Source organism: Rhamphochromis sp. 'chilingali', assembly GCF_963969265.1.
Source record: "Rhamphochromis sp. 'chilingali' genome assembly, chromosome: 14".
NCBI lineage: Eukaryota > Metazoa > Chordata > Actinopteri > Cichliformes > Cichlidae > Rhamphochromis > Rhamphochromis sp. 'chilingali'.
In genome coordinates, this window is record NC_137941.1 from 11,623,975 (window position 1) to 11,645,752 (window position 21,778).

At 38.1% G+C, this 21,778-nt stretch overlaps 1 protein-coding gene across 1 annotated transcript in view; it reads right to left on the reverse strand.

Moving 5' to 3' along the window:
• The window catches only part of epha6 (eph receptor A6), a 193,555-nt gene that overhangs the window by 91,758 nt on the left and 80,019 nt on the right, over nucleotides 1-21,778 (reverse strand). Inside the window, exons 4-5 of the mRNA XM_080903018.1 lie at nucleotides 11,768-11,923; nucleotides 6,029-6,364 (exon numbers count right to left, since the gene is read on the reverse strand). Of these exons, the coding sequence (XP_080759144.1) occupies nucleotides 6,029-6,364; nucleotides 11,768-11,923 (492 nt within the window). The remainder of the gene's footprint in view (nucleotides 1-6,028; nucleotides 6,365-11,767; nucleotides 11,924-21,778) is intronic.

A 21,778-nucleotide genomic window follows, 5' to 3' on the forward strand; every position in this document is an offset into this window, starting at 1 on the left:
CCAAACAAGCCCATCACACTGAGGTTTAGGTGGATGAGTCAGGGGAAGCATATGTGCAAAAGCATGTATGCATATCACTGCCGCTTGCAACTTTTCATATTCTTAAGAAGGTATGGTTATCTTTCAACTTGAATGCATACGCTGACCGTGTGCACTCTTTCAACTTTGTCAAAAGCCTCTGCAGTTTTTCCATTGCTGACTTTGAGATAATTGCCAGTCTTAATCAACGTGCCTTGCAGATTAACCCAATTTCTCTTCAGGTGTCCTATTGTAGGTCTTCTCTGTGTATGGCATACGGTAAACACTGGACACATGTTCTTTGGTTCAAAAAAAGCAGCATAACTTATGTGCAGAAGAAATCAAATACTAAGGGCCCTTCTATTTAAAGGCTCCACAAATGTAACACTTGGTTTCACAGTGCATCGCCTTAGTTGAGGAATTTCTTGTAATTACTGAGTATTCTTGTACTACAAGTGCAGAGATATCAGTTTTACATGATTTAGATGATAGATTTTGAAAGGAATCTTCATGTAAACATGACAAAAAGACCAAGTATTACTGTCCTTTTCACTAAATTGAAGCAATAGTGTGGAAGTATAAGAATAGATACATTACCTAGTCCCTTCTCAATATTCTAACCACCAACTATTCCACCACCATCACATTATCTTTAAGGAAATTGTATTTTAAATGTAAGAAATCCCCTTACTTTGCTTCAGCGAGTATCTACAAATGCACATTTTTTTGGATTCAGTTTGAGAAACTAAATTGAGGATTAGGCCAAATCATTTTAGATAACTTTTCCAGGGCATTTATTTAGCAATTGGAACCAATGATATATCTAAATATTTGGTCAAACATATTGTTTGCATGAGTGGTTTCAATTTTCTAAGATATTTTTAAAAAACAAAACAAAAACAAACAAAAAATGTATTTAACATCCATAACCCTTTAAAACCGGTCGGGACGGGCACGCTCCGTTTTGCATAGCTATTTTTAAATCGCTGTAGAACCGGAACCAGGTAAGCTAGCACAATGATTTTTTTTTTGGCACATGAAACCGGAGGAGTTGTACTTACATCTTATGCCATCAGCTTGTCCTGGGTCACGGTTTCCTTCCACATATGGCTTTGCAAAAACAGCATAAAAAGCACATGTTGGAATAGACATCAGTGCGAGCTATCGTGTGTCCACCATTACCTGGCCGAAACCGGACGTGACGTCATTTTCGCGGAAAATGTATTTTTTTTTTTTTTTTTTTACCTTTAGGGCCTTATAAGCCTGTACTGGTGTTTTTAAAAAGTCATGTTTGACTTCATGCCTTTCTGAATAGTTTCTGGGATGCTTAGAACTCAAATTGCACTGCTGGAAATAGTTTATTTTGATGCACATGCTGTCTTTTTTGCAAATTTGCATTATAATATTTATTTTCGTTTTTCCTTCAGGACATAAAAATTGGTGTATCTCAAAAATAAAACTATGAAGACACTCAAAATAAATTTCCTGTTGTTAGAAACTATTTTGTGCAACTTTTTTGTATTTACAGTTTTGACGGACAAACCTCTTAAATTTCTCTAACTAGACATATATGTAAAAAAACAAAAACGATTTTCAATTTTTTTTTAGTTTATTGCACTTTGTTGCAATTTATGTAATTAGACTTGATGCATACATATTATTAAAATTTGGGCTATAACAGTTATATTGATGTATAGCAACTTAAAATGCTCCCAAAAATGACACTATAGCATGTAAAAATATAAAGATAACTCTGGCGGACTTGGTTCTATGGTAGGTCTTAAAGGGTTAAACCTATTCAGCATTACAGTAAAATATAGATTTCAAACTTTCTTTTTAAAAATATTAAAAAACGATGCAAGAATAATCTAAGAATAATCTTAGGCAGTGTGTGGGCTATTGCTTTGTGCAATTGTGCTCATGAATCATCTTGCATCACTTCTATTCTTGCTGAGGTGTGAAAAGAAGATATTACACCTTCTGGTATGCAAGTATGAAAATGATGAAAATGTCTACTCTCCTTTTACTCACAGTTCTAGATACTTAAAAGTCATACAAACAGTATAAAGATCATAAAATTAAAACCTTTAAAGCAATCTTTAATAATTAGAAAAAAAAACAAACCCAAGCAAAACAAAACAGCAATCATTTTGGCTAAACTTAACCAGGAATCAGACAATCAAACACTGTATGTGACACTAATACAAGAACAAACCTGTTGAATCCCAGAGCAGTCTGTTGTATTCTTTGGCATCTGGGGAAACAGTTTATGTACATACGATGTTGAGTACACGTTTTTCCAGTGGGTCTAAACAGGCTTGTCCAACAGTGGCAAGCACAGAGGGAGAACCAACATTATGAAAACACTACTCCATTCCCCAGCATTGGTCATATGCCTCAAGTAAACCTGAGGTTTATTACTTTCATCCGGTAGTACTGATCTGCTTATGAGCTTATGAGCTTATATCCGAAAAACAAAGTTGGAAAGATTTGTCCATACATTACTTGGTGTTACTGATAACATGACACCTGCTGCATCCGTGGGTTGGATGGGACACTGTGGTATTAAAACTACAACTACCAATGTAATCAATAACCATGTTTACCATTAAAATAAATGACACAGACTATTGACTCTCTGACCAAACTCTAGTTTCTGTCAAGGAGATAGTGGTAAAATACATCATCACTCTGCTTATCAGTGGCCGAGGGCCATAAATCTACCTTTTCCCTTGAGCATTTTAAATAGCTGCAGCTGTGTACGTTAGTGTTGAAATAGGTCTTGTGCACAGCCCAGGGACCTGCCACAACTATGTGCTAAACTGGGCATCTTAATGAAATAAAAAGGCTGCGTGTAACATTGAGGTGCCGGTAAAGGATAGAGTTGTCCCCAGTGACACAGAATAATGCATTTAATGTGTTTTGGCTCTATGAGAAAATGTATTTCTCCCAGCCTCCCTTAGCAGCGGCAGAAAGGAGGGAAGGAGAGAAAGAAAGAGGAGAGAACAAAGAAGCAAAAAACAAGCATGCTTGAATATAGGAAACCGGAGGGAGAGAAGGAAACAACCATCAAGACAAAAGCTGGTCCGCAGACACATCACAGCAGCCCTGCCCCGCAGCCTGGATCCACACCAGTTTGCCTACAGAGCAAACCGATCCACGGAAGACGCTGTAGCCACAGCACTCCATGCTGCATTAACTCACCTGGAAGAGCATGGTAGCTATGTGCGGATGCTCTTCGTGGATTACTGCTCAGCTTTTAACACCATCCTTCCACACAAACTGGTGGCCAAGCTACAAGACCTGGGGCTTCCATACAGCACCTGCATGTGGATCAATAGCTTCCTCTCGGGCCGTAGACAGAGAGTCAGAGTTGGCCATCACACATCCTCAGCCCTGAGTCTCAGCACTGGCTCACCCCAGGGCTGTGTGCTCAGTCCACTGCTCTACTCTCTCTACACACACGACTGCACTCCTCGCCACCACAGCAACATCTTTGTGAAATTTGCAGATGACACCACAGTGGTGGGGCTCATTTCCAAGGGAGACGAGTCTACGTACAGAGACGAGGTGGAGCAGCTGACGTCATGGTGTAAGGCCAATAACCTCCTCCTCAACACTTCAAAAACCAAAGAACTCATAATAGACTTCAGAAGGAAAAAGGCAGAGATCCAACCACTATTCATAAATGGGGACTGTGTAGAAAGGGTGGCAAGCTTCCGCTTCCTGGGAGTCAATATAGAGGAGAACCTTTCCTGGAGTGTGAACACCTCCGAGCTGCTGAAAAAGGCCCAACAGAGACTGTACTTCCTGAGAATTCTCAGGAGGAATAACATCACACAGAGACTGCTGGTGTCCTTCTACAGAGCCACCATTGAGAGTGTTCTAACTTACTGCATATGCATCTGGTACACTAGCTGCACAGGGGCTCAGAGGAAAGCACTCCAAGGGATCATTAACACCGCCCAAAAGATCACTGGCTGCCCTCTCCCCACACTGGAAGTTCTACACAACGCCCACTGTTTTAAAAAGGCCCAAAACATCATAAAAGACACCTCACATCCTGGCCACTCCCTGTTCGAACTGTTGCCCTCAGGCAGACGGTACAGGGCAATCAGAGCAAGGACTAATAGACTCAAACACAGCTGTTATCCAACTGCAATAACACATCTGAATACTACAAAAAAATGTCCATCACGCCACTCTTGTGTTAATCTATGCACGGTCTGAAGCATGTGTGTGGGAATGTATGTGAATGTTTTACTGTTATATCTTATTAGTATTTTAAGTATTCTATCTATTTTATTTATTGAATTTTATTGTTTTATTTATATTTTGATATTGCTAGGGATGATGCAATGATCGGGGACCATTCTTAATTTCGTTGTTCTCATGACAATGACAATAAAGTTTCTGATTCTGATTCTGAAAACAGGGTGAGGAAAATAGTCAAGGGAGGAGGCAGAAAACAGAAAACACAGTGTTTGCAAATCAAAAATTAAAAGCATAAGCATGCTATACACCAGAGGATGTCCCAAAGATATAATGGGCCTTTCAGCCCCTTTATTTGGGGAAAACAGGTAAATACAATAACAACTTGGACCTCTGCCATCATTTACAGCAGTGTTTGAGGGTGCAAACCTACAAATATTAGAAGGATAATTACCTTACTGTCATAACGCCAGGCCTGTCTCACCTTACTAACTGCATCAAAAAGCAACAAATGATCAAAGTATTGAATATTAACTTTCACAAGGCCATTCTCACAAATCTCTAACAAGGCCCCAGTAACACAATAAACTAATGACTGTTCTAAAGCTGTGTACTCAGAACAAACTTTCTTGATCACAGCTCCACAGTACATAATCATTCTGATTGGCATATTGGAATATATAATTTTTCAGATTTTGTTCTGTGGCAAAATCTCAAAGCTCAAAGATGGAGTGAGAAACTCTGTGAGGAACAGTCGTAACCAATGATTTTGCCCCATGTTAAAATATTTTACCTTCTATTAATGAAATGCCATCAAACTGTGAGCGGAGGTTTCTCTGAAATACGACTCACGTTCAATCACATACAGTATTCAGTATTGAAGATTTGCAAATTATAATAGGAATAACCTTAAACTAATGAAAATCCTTTCCTGGAAAAAACACTGTCGGTGACATTTGCATTAGGGTTGAAAAAAAAAGAGCCATGACGAGTAGACAAACAAAAAGCTGTTTATATTACAACGTAAACACATTTCCAGAGCTAATTTTGTTCTTTCCTGCCTTTGCTGGCATATCGGTACATGTTTGGTACATTACTTCTACCGTTAAGTAGGATAAGATGGCAAGAAGCCATTGGCAGCCACTAGCACAGAGTCATGTGGATTTATCAACAGCAAACCAGTCATACAAGTATTGCGCTATAATGCTGGTAGAGGTCACGGAGTACCTTTAAAAACAGGGGATGATCTCCTCACAGTTCCATAAATACCTTTTAAATGAACAAATCCTCTGGGCGTCAAAAGGTATGAAAACAAACATGAAATATTCTTGTCTTACGGCGATTATACTTCTGCCAAAAACTAATGAGTTTTTCACTTACTCATAGTTTAACTACTGAAAATTTTCACAAAAATCAGGTTAATCTTTGAGTTATTGAGTTAACACATGTAGCATGATACTGGGGAGAACCAATACATTTCTAACCACATAAAGCCGCACAGAGGAGGTGATTAATTTGTTGCTAATTAGATTATCACTGCAGATTTCATTTATAATCTTACGCATACACAGAGTCCTGCACAATGTATTTGGGAACAACTTGAGGTGTAAGGTAGTGTGAAAATACCAAGAAGTTTTCATGTTATCATAAACTTTTTCTGCTGATATGATTAGGTATATTAGGAAAGATTAAATTTATCTTAGTTATCTTTATGTATTTTTTAACCAGCAAAGCAGAATCCTACATTTTATAGGACTTGTGCTTAAGTAACACACTCAATGAAAATAATAGTACTCACCACCCTGATCAGTGCTGACGGTGATGATGGCCACCTGTCGAGGGAACGAGCTCATGTCTGACACACCATTAAGCGACTCGATCTCAAAGGTGTAGTTGGCGTGTGCGGAAAAATCCACGACAGTGACAGTGGCGTTGGTCAGGCCTAACGGTCCTGGCAAGAAGCGAAGCTCGTCTTCACACAGCTGGCAGTGGTCGGGCTCTGGGCCGCAACGTTTACACTGGACGTTGTAGGTTAGGTCCCTGCGACCTCCTGTGTCGCTAGGGGGCGACCACTCCAGCAGCAGGCAGGTGTCGTTCAGGTTAAACATCAGATTTCGTGGACGGGATGGAGGGCCTACAAAAGAGCAAAAACTGATAAACTGATAAAAGAATTTAAAATTATATTTCAAATGAAACATGGGTAGCACTTTCTGTTACAGCTCAGTAATAGTGTTGTAAGAGTAGCATAATAATGTGGAAACAAGCAGGAATTTAACCACAGTTGTTTCCTGGTGATCCTCACATAACTTAAAGTTTGGAATTAGAGTTAGAGGGGATTTTGCACCTTGCAGGCCTGATTCCTGGTTATTACAAAGAAAGTTATCTGTGTAGGTTCCTACTCATCCAGGTCATGGAAAGAAACGTGACTGGACTTCTTAAAGAAGACAACTTAAAGAAGTCTAGTCAATTTCTTTCCAAACTTCTTAGACTACAATAAAGTTCTTCAGGTTTTTACAGTTAATAATCCACAGCATCAAAATAGGATTTATATTGTTACCGTTTAACAGAGAGGAATGCTGAAGGCATAGGGTTGGATTAATTATAGCATTATATTATAGCATTAAAGCATCAGCTAAGATTACCTTATTGTCAAGTGGATACTACCACAAGTCAGTATATAAAAATTTAAATACATAAATATTACTATCATATTACTAGGTGTTTATAACAATATATATACACACACACACACACACACACACACACACACACACACACACACACACACACACACACACACACACACACACACACACTTTATATAAACTTTATATAAAATATTACATATTTACATTGATTCTGTTGTAAAATACAACTTTGATCCAGTTTGTTTGACTTCTAATACTATATTATAATATTATGAATTGGTACTGCCTCATAGGCATATGTTTTTTGTTCCTCATTATTATACCTATATCATATATATGTAAGATAATACTTTGTTATTACTTTGATATTAAGCTGGTAATAACTTGCTATTTCCATATTAATGACATGTTTCCACCATTAGTACATGACTGTTACCACATTTTTCCATATTATTATTAGTAGAAAGCACAACCAAGATATGTTTAGCTGATGTTTGCTGTGTTTAATTATAAAATCTCACAGTTTACTATATCAAGATTAAATTAAATAACAAAATTCATTGTTAGTCTACAGCAGAATAATCAGGTTTATTAAATAAAGGGCTTACGTGCCCAGCAGTTAGTTTATGTCCATACATACACAATTCTAATATCACTGTTTCTGCCAAATAATTTTTGAGCGTGCTTTCTTTTAATTATATCTTTTAGACAAACTGTTGCTAATATATCTGCAATTCTTTCATTTTGTGTTTCAGACCCATAGTCACACAATTTCACACCACCCAACCAAGTTATACAGGCAAACAGAGTTTCCATCAGCTGCAGTCTAGACACTAGAGACTGCATTCTATCACCAGTCCTGATATGGTGCTATGTTTAACAATGATGCTGCAGGTGCAATCACCTAAATCTTATTATGTGTCTGAATTTGGAAATAGTTAATTCAATCATGCAGTCCTTCCAAGTAGCCAAGCTGTGCATTGTACTATTTCGATAGTAAGAACCAAATGTAAGTTGTGCACACCAGAGTTAGAATGTCTTCCTATACCTGTATAAGAAACATCACCCAAAACTGCCATCTGAGGTCAAAAGCAGGTGAAAGAATGCTCTGAATGTCATAGTCCTCTCATGCTTTTAGTACTGGCTTTCTATTGCCTTGTGTTTCCCTCACTCCCTTTCCTTTTTTTCTGTCCCTCTGTTTGTGTATGTCTTGTCTCCCTGTGAATCCCTGGAGGCGTGACTCTCCACCGAGACAGATGATACACGTGTGTCATTATTCAATCAACCACCTACAGTATATATATATATTTGTCATCCACCCCTTGCCAGACTGTCAAATAAATTACTGCAGTAGATGGCATTCAGGCTCCTTGTTGAAACTCTAGTTAACTAATTACACGTTGTCTTTGTTCTCCCAACCTCCAGTTTGTGCCAACCAGCAACCAGTTAACCCCGATCTTTTACAATCTATCCTCGGCTTTAACTCTGCCCGCCACTCTCCATCTGAAACTCCAGCATCAGCTACCAACCACCTCCAGCTACACACCCTGCCTGCCACTATCCACCGTCTCCTCCAGCGTCAGCCTCCTGTAGTCAATCCACTCTACTGATCTAGGATCCACCTCTGCAGATAAAACAAACCTGAGTATTAAACTGAGTATTTTGCATTTGCGTCAACTAGTGTTTCGTCTAAAACCTTAACACTAAATGTTTTTCTATTTCATAAATGTTTCACACACATATCTTAAAGTCCTGCTGTACTGACTCTTATAATGCAATCCTCACCTGTGCAGTAAACAGCCTAACTACCTCCCTCACATTTCACTTTGCTAAGGTCTTGTGCTCCCTGGATGCGCGTGTTTGTGTGTCAGGGTAAGCATTGTGCAATAGCAGGCAGCCAGCTGTCAACAGGGTGGAGTTAAAAGGCCTGGGGGATTTGAACACTCCCGTCCTGCCAAGCTCACTGTCTGCCAGGACAATGGGATGTTTCCCTCTCTTCCACCATCCCTCTCTCCCCACCGTTGCTAAAATCTCAGCAGACAGGAAAGCTCCTCCTACTGCTCCTCCACTTCTGTCAGCGTGTGTCCATTCTCTCCCTTTATCTCTCTCTGCCTCTATCGGCCATTATCTCACCTTCTCTATTCTCTGCATCGAGGAGAATCCACCCACCTCCCCTCCTGCAGAGCAACCCCACTGCCATCAATCAACTCCTATTCTAAGGGGAGATTGGTATCACCACCTCCTTCCTTTCTCTCTTCACTGTCTACTCCATCCAGCCTTTACACTTTTCCCTCTCCTTTATCTTCCCCTCCTGTTCTATCTTCTCTTTCTTCCTCTCTAACGTTGTCTTCCTCTAAGGCCCTCGGTCTTTAATCTCTATTGTCTTCAACGTCAAGCAAACAGTTTATGTTTTGGCCTACACGCCCCTGATTAAAATGCATTATGTGAGTAAACACAGCTCACAGATTGTAAAAGTAGATGTGGTACACCAGCCTACTCCTCTTAGGTTGCAAGTTTGTCACTCCCACACAAGGCCCTTTTACGCTGTGTTTGTACTTGGAGTGGAAATACTGTTAAAAACAAATTAACAACAGTTGACAAACCATTGAACAAGGCACTAAATTACAACGTTGTATACTGAGGAAGGTGTCTAGTTGTCTTTAGTAAGTGTAGTAGTAAAGATTTAACAATATGCTTTTTTGTTTTCGAGCAAATCAAACTTACCTTGTCAATGTAGTCAATAAATGCTGTAAATACAAATATGCCACCGGAGTCATTTGTTCAGATCTTGGAGTTTAAGAAGCTAGAGCTCATCACTTGTTTGATTAGCTCATGCTTTTAGGACTTGGAAAGTGTCGGTAACTGCAGGTAAGATAAGTTTTCAAGTAGTTGTCAGACAAATAAAAGACCCCAGACTGAAATGCTTTCAGGTTTAAATGTATATATTGAATCATCTGGGCCTAAAATTTGACAAAAAAACATCAAAGGAAGAGCTGAAGCCTTTTTGAGGATTTCCCCTGCAAATATTGCATCCTGCAGGACAATCTAAACTAACAGCATCTCCACAATGACTTGGCTTTGTCTTTCTGTAAAAGACAAATACACTCTTCCACCCTGGAGAGCTCTCAGACATGGCCCCCGTCTATCTCAGTGACAGCTAAATGGCTTTTTAATTAAAGGAGAATTAGTCCGGTTAAACTGTAATTTAATGCAAATGTGAAGTCGTAATGACAGTCAGTGAATCATCAATGAAGACGAGGCAGCTGAACAAAAGCCATGTAATTCATCCAGAGACTCTCTAATGTTCCGTTTCACACCAGATAAGTCCTAAAGACGAGACTGGATTTACGGCCACAGCAAATTCTCTGAGAACACTGGAGTAATCCACCAGCTCTATAGACAAAGTAATAACTTACCAGACTGTCTGGCATAGACAAGTATAGAAATATTTAATGTGAATGTACAATGAATTGATTCAAGTTTAATCAGACAAAATGATAACATGACTATTTCTCTCTCTCTATTTATGATGATGGTGATTACAGCTGTCAGTTCTCCCATAAGTCTGATCACATCAAAAAGGTTGACTAACATCACTGCAGTTATACATGCGGCTATTATGTCTAATGACTCATGTCCAAGGTAGGAGGTAATGCCTTTAGCCAGCTTGCTTTTGCACATCTTCAGCATGTTTTCAGCAGCTCACAATTGTGAAAAGTTTAATTTTTTAGTCATCTTATTATACTATATGAAATGAATCCATGCTATAGTGTTAACACAATTCCAGCAACATGCAAAAGATCCTGGGTTTGATTCTGGACAAGCTACAAACCCAGTAGTGTTAGCCACAAGTCTGGGAGGGTTGTATCAGAAAGGGCATCAATGCCAAATCAAACACAATACCTTAAAATACCTCTTTCTTCTTCTTCTTTTTTTTTTTTTAATTTACCATACAAAAGCTCTGTCTGTGTGTTTATTTCTTTATCCAAGAACTCCCACTACACCGTCAGAACTTGAGCAACTAAACATGGCACACAGGTACAGCCAAAGGTTCTTATCTGTAACAGAAATTATGATGTCAGCATGTTTCCTAGCACCCACCTGACAATGGACTAAAATGAACCTTTATGAACTTACAGCATAACATAAATCATTATGTTATTTTTATTTCACAAAATTAATATCTCATTTATATTCAGAAAGGATTAATTATATAAAACTTGGATTATGCATAATATATTATGATGCCATCATACTGCCTGGTAATCACCTAGCAACAAGCTCAAATTACCTGTACCTTTCTACCGAGAGTTTATGCCCCTACCACACAATATGAAAGCAACCAATCATTTTAATTTTATAACAATAACAACTAATTTATGCCCAAAAAAGCTGAACCACGCGTGCCTGGCAACCTCCTAGCAATGGGAGGAAATTACTCTTTTTACCAGTTTTTCAAATTAAGTATACTGTATGAACGTCAAACACTGCTGTAGCATTATGTATATACTAGTCATTGTAACATTACCCTGCCATTATCAGATTGTCTATAAACCAGGCTGCCCTTCAGTCACATGATGTAGTTTGTGCACCTGCACACATCCAAATTTCTCTGGTCACATCTTTTAGATAGTGGATTGATTTTCATCACATCCACCTTTCTAGATGAATGACTAAAATGTGTTGTGCAGTAAAGTGAGCTCAAGTCTTTAACGTTATCATTGTTCTGTTAATAAATTCACTGGAATGCATTTTATATTTTCATTTCTAACTCATAAACATTTGTGCCATCTGCCTGTGAAGTTAAAGACGGAAGGTGTTAATCTGATTGTCAAAGCACACGGTGTGACGATCGTGCTTAAAACCCTTTTTTTTCCTGGTGTACTCACGTGTACAAGCCATAGTTGGAGGATCTTTCTCAGCCCTGAAGAAGCCTTTCTCACAGCGGCAGATAGCAGATGCTTCTCCATAGCTGAAACTATGCGGAGGGCACTTTGAACATTTAATGTTTCCAGCATATGCCTTGTAGAAGCCTGGACGACATGCTGAGGATGACAGACACACAATGTGGCAGTAAGTGCACAGCCACACCTTCATATAGACGTACAGGTAGAAATATTTCATGCAAACATCACATAGCTTGATAATATTATGCAAAGAAAGAGGCCCTGAAGGGAGACAGTTTATGCTGCAATCCATCAGAAATTCAGACTTTAAATAGATTCATGAAACTCATGTTTTCTATTTAAACAGTGAAACAGGGAGACCATCTGCTTTGGGTTTAGGATTATTTACTCAAAGTATTAAAAAGTATGATTTTTTATTTTCCACAAAAACAAAGATAGAAAGAAACATTGAAATCATCTCTAACTCTGACAACACTTGTAACACAAAAATTCCCACGTTTTTGTTTCCTTTTCGGAATAACAAAAATGGATTAAAACCGAGGGTATTGATTATCAAAACATAATACCAACGTTAGTTTTATTGCCCGCATTTAATTCCCAATAAATAGTTCAAGCTTAGGGAAAGGTGATGAAACAAAAGAAAGAAAGAAAATAGAAAGAAAAAAAGAGAAAAAAAAGAAAATAGTCAGTTGTATCACCTGTCACACAACTAGTTTTGAATTTCCAATGGCTTCAATCAAAACACAGAAATGTCTTCAAGTTAGAAAGGAACCACAGTTGTACTAAAACCAATAAATGTGTGATAGCTGCGCAAAAACTTTTCTGAATATTTAGCCGCCAAAAACACATGGAAACAACAGAATACAACAACTGTTAATATGTTTTGTTAAGCACTGGCTTAATTTGTGAAGACAGAACACAAGGGAGCAGTTTATCTCTGCAGTTTTAACATCTGGTGTCTTTGGTGAATTAGGGTCTTGCAAAATTGTCCTATTTTATTTCAAACCACAATCTCTTCTTAAACGTAAGTGCATCTGTTAAAACATGAATAAATGTACACACACACAAGTGAAAATGAACAAACTACATCTATTGACAGGTCAGCTCTGTCTTCTGGTTTCACGTGGCTCAAGAAGCTCAGTCCACTAGGTCAAAGTCCAGCGCCTGAGTCACATCCATCACAGCCTTCTCCCTATATGGGCTTTGTTGGTCTTTATTCTAACTCATCTGACTTTCTAAGGCTTTTCTGAAAGACATAAGGATTTTTTTTCCATTTCCAAATAAATACTGCTCCTTATATCACAGCAGACTAAGCAGTACAAACTACAAAGCAGCATATCTACTGATAAATCTTTTACTCCATTTAACGTTGCCTTGAACAATTTTCAAAAAATTATGACGATTATAAGAAATCATGTCCAATAGGTCTTTTTGACAGAAGGCATTTTGACATGCCACTGTTACAGGGTTTAAATAGTGTGATTACTGAATACCTGAATTCCATTTGGCTGTTTCCTTTTGACTTATTTTTAATGCTGACTCACTTTGACATTGTCAGGGCTTACTCAGAACTTTCAATAGAAAAGAGCCATAACTAAGTCGGCAGTGAAATTAGTGTTTTTTCCTACCATGACAGTTCAAAATGTCTGATGCAGTGAAAAAGAAATATTTAGAATATCATAAACAGCAACTGAGCAGATGAAATGTGTGTTAATATTTTATAAGCCATTTATTTACACCAACAAGTAAAAACTTTTTAAAATGCAACACAGAACTGCACACTAGAGATATGTAAAAAAACAAAAAAAACAAACAAACTTTCCTCCCAAAGCTAAGCTTTATTGTGAGCCAAGGAGTCATTCACAGGAGGTCAGTGAGTGTGCCAAACATTCCAGGTATGAGGGAGGTAAAAAATACAACAAACAGGCAAGAAGTGACACATGAGGAAACTAATGAAAAAACATCCAAACAAGAGGTACAGGAATGACTTGAAAGCTTAACTGCTGTGAGTAAAAAGCCAATCTGTTAAGGAACAAAGAGAAGCAGGGGGGGTGTACATACTCACAGTGATGATTGATTGGATGATTGAACTCAGGTGAGAATAATCGGAGCGGAGCACGTAATCACAGGGGTGGGAAATGAACCAAAGTCTGTCAGGAAAACTCAACGGAGTGAAACGAACAGAGGTCTTTTCAAAAATAAAATTACATTGTTTTGCATTATATTAAGCTATTCTGGAAGCACTTAGAGTTAATTAAGCTACTTGCTGAAATTTTGTAGATATGCTTGTAAAATTCAGGGAAAGACTTGAAGGATATAAATAAAATACGGCTTGCATTTAGGGGCGGAGTAGTTTGGTATGTATGTATGGATTAATAAAAAAAGGAACATATCTGTTAGATCAGACATGTGCTGTGCAGACATGGCTTAAAGCAGCGATTTGCTATACCAACTATACAGTTGTTGTTGTAAAACGAATCTGCTCTAGTTATAATCCAGCACCAACTGCTGGACTTATTCCAGAAGCTCAAGAAAATTCTCATTTTCATGCTACAGGAGCGAGAAAACGGAATCTTTCATTTTCAAAAAACATTTTCTAAAATAAATTGAAGGATTTGAAACCACCAGCACAGGTTAGATTGATAGCAAAGACCTTAAGTCTAAATAAATGTAGTAGTAAAAATTAAACAATACAGTTACTTCCCTTCTTTAATATTTAAAATCACAGGCAACTAGCTGAAATAGAAAGGCTTATGAGAGTCTTAGCCCTAAGGGATTCACTAAAGCTTTCTTTTAATAGTAGTATTTCCAATCTTCAAAGCACTTCCATGTCAAAGAAACACACAAACCCTTGTCTGGAGAGACTTCCATTGCTGCTAGTTTTCACATTGATTTAACAAGGTAACATAACGTGAGCCATTTGAAAGGATTCACCTTGAAGCACTGAGAGCCTCTGTGTCTCTCCATTGCTGCTTGTGATAAATGGAGCTGTAGGGAGGGCAAGGAAATGCCTGAAACCACAACTGTGCTGATCAAATGGGGACAATTAGGACAGGGACAAAGAGGTTAACACGCACACAGGGAACACAGCGCACACTGCCAGGGCTAATAGTAATGTTTTTAGCGTAGTCTCATTTTTGTTCAATGAAGGAGTATTTTTTTAAATCGAATTTATCCTTCCTTACATTTGAAACATTTTCTTTTTTTATTCATCATCATTCCTCTTAGAGAATAAGAACAAAAGGTTTACATTTAGTTTGAAGCTGTTTTAGTCGAGCTATTCAAACTGTTATTCGTCTTCAAAACTCTATTTAATGTTGACACACACACACACACACACACACACACACACACACACACACACACACACACACACACACACACACACACACACACGTATGCAGCAAATAAACACACAGAAGCTATCTGTATGAATATGATAAGTGGCATCCCCTATGGCATACCAAGGCTGCCTTTATCATTAACCTCTGATACTGACATGTCCTTGAGTCAAAAACCGTCAGTCAACTCCCCCACCCTGCAAGACCCCGCTTTAGACTCTGTCAACCTAATGACGCCTCTCTATGACCTTCGCTGAACTGAGGGGATGTTCCTTTTCGAACCCCGCAGTTTCCTGCTGCAGTATGAGCAGCCAGGCTCTTTGCCAAGGCCACAGTGGCACTGTACAGGGGTTGACCATGTGTCGCTCGAGGATGGACATGCCCGGTGGCCAGGACGTAAGCATTCATGTGTTGGGATGAACACACATAAACACATGCAACAGCTGAAGTGGCAGGAGCAGCATGTCGAAGTCAACTGGACAGCTGGTCAAATGTGAAAAACATGTGAACATTTTGGCCGGAGAAAGAAAAGCTGCATTATGTCCAGTGCCACTGCTGATCCATCCGTCAAGGACGCCCATTTCCACTTTATATAAAAGCATGAAAGTGTATATGTGATAGCACCAGTGCAGTAAACAGTAAACCTCTCATACTGCCCTCATGACATGCAACACACAGATTTAAAAAAAAAAAAGGCTTTTGACATAGTCAGTACTTTAGACTGCTGAATTTCTGGTAACTAGGTAGGAGAACTAAGACAAAATAGCAGCAGGGGAAGTAGACAGCCGAGCAAGACTGAGTGTGCATGAGTGTAATGTTTCTGTGTGCGTTACTACAATGAATCCCTTTTACAAATGTTTCATAGGTTGTATAAATTCCACTATTTCACACTGAAAAAAAGAATAAAAGTCTGGGTATTACTTTCTGGGAAGCACAACTAACTGTACTAACAAATGCACGTGCACATCTGTGAATAACAGGCGCATATTACACAGTAAGAATGCAATTATATGTTTTGATAATGATACAGGTGATTTATAGCAATATTGTTGTCGCTATCATTTCAAATATTAAAAGTACAGTTAAAAATCAGTACAAAATAAATTATCATAGATTTTCAAAACTCATTTCTAAAGAATAAAGTTACGTTTAGACTATCAATGCGTCTCCTATAATCGTAATAACCCGACCTCCTGTCTAAAGTGTCTCAGGAGAGAACATAATGAAAATTTACATCTGCTCATTACATTGCGGTAAAATAGGGGTTTCATATAAGTTATTGATATTTGCTAAAACAGTGTCCAATACTTGTGTATGTATGGATCTGAATGTTGTGTATTGCAAATACTGTGATATAAGCCCATGTTAAATACATAAACTATATATTTGAAATCTCAGAGAAAGCACATTCAGATCTAACAAACGAGAAACTTAGCAGACATTACACAAGTTTACTATTTTCCTACCTTAACACACATGCTTGTTGAGCTGACTTTGTTTTCTGTCATAAAAATGTAAGTCCATGTCCTACCCATCTCAGTACATGTCCATCTTTCAGACCCAGTGGAGTGGATTTCCCAATCTTGTAAAATATGTAATTATACGTGTCATGCCTTATATCTATGAATTATGTTTTACTTTTAATGTCTTATTAAGCTGATGCTTAAGCAGGAAATCTTCACCCAAAATACTTCAGAAGAAAAAAAACAAACGTGTTAAGATTTTCTTCCATTTGACCAAACAGTACACTTCATAAGCAAGTAAATATAGCTTAGCGGGGGGGGGGTTGCGAGAATAGGATGCTGCTGACCGACTGCCCTTTGGGTCTCCAAACTAATTCTAGACCTTCAGCCCAAGGTTAATGAGATCTGGAAGCCATCCACAACATCTTCATGCCCAAGGCTCAGAGCTCCAAATCTGGGCCCTGAGACACAGAGGCAGTAGATTGTTCGGTAAGTTCACTGGACCTCAGCAACACCAGAGCAACTGGCAGGCAGATCATATTTGAAGAGGAGGCCTGTCTGTCTGCATCTGCCTGGCTGTCTCTCTTTATTGCTGGGATGTCTGCTCAGCATGCTTCTTTCATTAGTTAGAAAACACATTTTCTAAGTAGTTTGTATTTTTTAAAGTAGTTGGAAATGTATTTATTGTTTATTGAGATACCTAAAATACTCCTGAACAAGACACGTTCTGATAGATGGCTTATTTAACATGAGAACAGCCCTGTACAGTACTCCTGAATTACATCAGTGAGCATGGGCACGTAAAACATATAGGGCCGTCCCAAGGCCAAGCTTTGGACCATTTACTCTTACCCAAGTGTTTTTATTGTGTGATCCTAAACATACCTTTCACATAATTCACCTGCTATAGGCACAAACGTTTCTTGTCCTTATAGCACATTTCATAGCTTAAGATGTTGTAGAAAGAGTTTCAGAAAAGAAATGATTTTTAGAAAAAAATGGCAGTGAATTACAAACAAATAAATGAAAAGTAAATAAAACCATGTATTTCATCAGACCTTGAAATTCAGAGTATAGATTTGTACACTGCTACTTGTTTAATACTTGTGTCCACAACCGTTCTCCTTTAATTAAACATCAATATGAACCCTATAGCTGTCTGGACAAATGGAACACTGCCTGCATAGTCACTTGTCTTCATTTCATTTAAAAAAGGAAACAATGCAGTAGTTGTTCAATGAGCAGTAAGATCTGAATTCTGTAAAAAAAGAAGACCTTACTTTTGGAGCTGTTACACATTCAGTCATTTGGACATTTCGATTATTTGGAAAGGAAACAACTCTTATGCCAAATCATTAAAGTCATTCATTAAATTATGATTTCTGTAGTCGAACCTTGTAGTGAAACCTGTACTCAGCGGATCTAGTTCCTCATGTGTTTCTTAAATGAATAAAAGCAACAAATAAAAAGTAATCAAGTAAGTTTTTGGACATGGAGTGACTTTGTAATAACAAGGATCTCAAAATTTGCTGTACTTATTTAATTATTATCAATAATTGTAGTTAAAATTTATTGTATACGTGTAAAAGTGGGCTATAGTTAAATGGAAAGAGTCTGCCTTTGCCTAGCTCATATGAAGGCCGGCATCTAACTACACCCAACTGCCACACTAAAGAAAAATGCTATTTATGCAAGTTTTCATGTACATTTTATCTATTTGTTAATAGAAATAGGCTATGCAATATTGTTTTAGCAGGCTATATGTAGCGTTCACTCAGTTATGCTGAATTCATCAAATTTCATTTTATTTTAGGTGAAAATAATATTTATACTTAAAGTCTGCATGTGGTAATATTTAGTTGAAGATCTTAGGACAATTTGAGTGCTGCAACACTAAAGTCAGGTTTAGAGGAACTCAGTGAGTCTTTGCAGTGTACAGCCGATGGTGGTGGGTTCCTCTCCCGATGATCAGCGAAGAAGAACAATTCCAAGAGGAGCACAATTCTGCAGCATTTACTTGCAGAACCACATCAACAAATGTTGCAGAATAGTTCAGCTCTTGAAATCAAAGGCAGTGTGGTGAGGAGGCGATGCAAAGGATGAAAGATCATTGCAGAGATGATGGCGTTAAGTGAGATGCAGCTCATAACTTATTGCATATGAGGGCAAAAAAATGGAAGGAGAGCTCTATTTTCAGTTTCATCCCATAAAAAAATATTACTCCCCTCAGTGTTTCTTCTGCCAAAACTATGGAACAATAATAATAATATAAAAAAAAAGCCGTATTGCTTATTCTCTGCGCTGACAGAGTATGCATTTTGTCCACACATATCTACACTAGTGGAACAGTAGTGCCTGCTTCCCATTTTCCTTCTTCATACCAAATCATATTCCACTCCATCGGGAGAAAATTACAGTCATGCAATATGATAGTCATGCTCACTTCCAAACAAAACAAAAATGCCTGCCAGTAATACTGAGTTATATAGAGATGATACAGTACAGTACAAGACTTCATGTCTGTGGGTGAGCATACTCCAGCTTGTGTTCTCACAGTACTTCTAGTTTTAACACAATATGTATTGCCTACTAACACTGCAGATGACGAAAAGTCACACCTCCTAAAAAAGCAGCAGCAGTGGCACTCTGAAACCCACGTCTAATTGTTTCACATGTAATCAAGAACAACACTCTCAAACACTATAATATGAAAAGCCCTCTTCTCAGTTTCAGTCTGTCTCTCTTATTCATCAGACTTACTCACTCTCTTCATTAGCTGAAGCAGAGAGTGTCATGATTTGTAGTTGAGGACTAGCAGGCCTCTCAAACACACCTTCGTTTAAGTGCTGAGAAAACAGCACTTGATTATACTCTGTTTCGGACACAGACAGCTGGAGACACCATGGCGCAGTAATAATACGTTAAACTTCTCTGAAATCTGATGACTGGGGTGTTGATGTGTTTTAATGTAAAGTCTCCATGGCAGACATTAGGCGTCTGTGTGGACTGTCTGATGACTAAGGCCTTAATAAAGGAACAAAGAAAGCCTCTTAATCTAAAGGTATTTTGCATACATAAAATTTGAAAGTCCTTTCTTCGATAATCATGATCATTAGTTATTATTGTCATCAATAGGTTGGCAGCTGCAACACTCAGACCAGGTACTAAAAATATGTGTCAGGATATAGTATGCATTTGTCAAGTACACGTGATCTGAGTTTATATTTCTATCTATTTATGTGACATTTCAACATAGTGCTCAAATTATGATGACCTGTTTGCAAAATGCCATTTCAGCCAATTCTCGTTTTTAGGCCAGCTGCTGTCACTGCTTCTTCTTTTTTTTTGTTGCAATGAGGCAAAGGCCGGTTGTCAGTCATTCTCCACCCACCCACACAAAAAGCATCATTCAGTATTCTTTCATGTATTCTCTATAACGAGTGAATGTCACATTTTGCACATATATGGGCTTTAATTCATTACAAAATATAGAGATAGTTTCCTTTTTAAATATCAGGTAATAAAGGCAACAAGACAGAAAAAAAGCAATACAGTTAGCAGGAATAATTGCACCTAGTTATCCCTTTCTCTGACAGCACACAGGTAGATACAAATATACTGGCAGATATTAGAAACTATATCAACGATTTGAATCAGCAAGACTTATTTCATACAAGGTTCTCACTTTTATAAAACTCTTTACCCCACACTTCACTGCAAGTGCTTCTAATGCATCCAAGCTACCAAAAGGCAAGATGCAGGTACACTGAGAAACAGGCAGTCATTCAGATTCACAACTGTGGGCAATTTAGAATCACCAATTAATCGAAGCCCACTAATTGCATGTTTTTGGACTGTGGGAGGAAGCTTAAACCACCATGCCACCGTGCTGCTAAACTCTTATTAAGTCATAATGTACCCTTTATCAACATCCAGCTGAGTAAAATGCATTGCTGAAGTGCATTTCTAAGATAGATAAAGAAACACTTAGAGATGGAGAAAAGCTAATTATCAACCCCACAATGAGTTGAAGCAAACACAAAAAGGCAAGGGAGTAACAGCCAGACGGTGCTGGATGGACTCATTCTGGGCTTCCTATTCCTTATATATCTGTGATGTTATCAGTGACACTGATCTTTTTATGAACTTTACAGAGGTCAGCCTCACTGATCCCTTTATAGCAATGTTTATAGCAGCACAGACAGCACAGAGTGTTGCGCCAAATGAACTAACAGAGTAGTAAAGCTTTCAAAAGACATCCGTTAACGCTGAGTGAGAGCAGGGTTTCTCTCTAAATCGTATCTTAGAGGCAAAATGCTGACTGGAAGAGGCTTTGGGGTGAACCGTTAGGGCCTTGTTTTTACAACATTAATTGGACAACCGAGACACTGCTGTGACTTGTAGTGACACATCGGTGACTTGTATTAGAATATCTCTAATGCATGATCACAGCAGTAAGTCTTCTACTGGGCTTTTTGTCCTCCCAGTGGGTGTACACCACTGAGGGCACAACAAGTGCTCAACAAGTATGAGATGTTTAAGGTTTACAATGGGATTTTTTTTTGATGGGTCTGCGATATTCTTGCTCTCTGTAAAATGAAAAGTCCTATTTGCCAGGCCTGAAATTCTCTTTGACAAGAATAAAATGTGAGTTTGTTAGCAGATTTATGTGACATGTTATTATTATTCCCAGAAGAGCTGTAAACTTTTATTACTGGCCAACTTACAGCATTATGATATTTAGAGGACACAAATAAAAAACAAAAAACCCCCAAAACCTGTATTTGTGTCCCTGCTTATTTTTCAGTAAAAGTATTCAATAACCTTATTATGATACGGTGCAAAACTCTGATTTCTTTATATTCTGCTCCCAGGTATCCAGTATTATTTAAACGCGATCTTAATCAATAGTTCTAAAGTTAACTTTAACTTAGTCTTTTGTCTACACATAACAGGGAATTTAACAAGTAACCAATTTCTTGTGCTATGTGTAATATGTCTGAAGGTCATTTCCTTAAGAAATAGGAATAACATCCAACACAAGACCTGAAAGACACTAGACTGGAAATCAGTTGTAAAAAACTTTTTTTTTCAAATGATCGTCAATAACTACAGAGGCAATCAGGAGAGAAGCACAAGAGTGACGGTGTACACGCAAACCCATAAAACACTGTAGAGGTTCTGTCAGG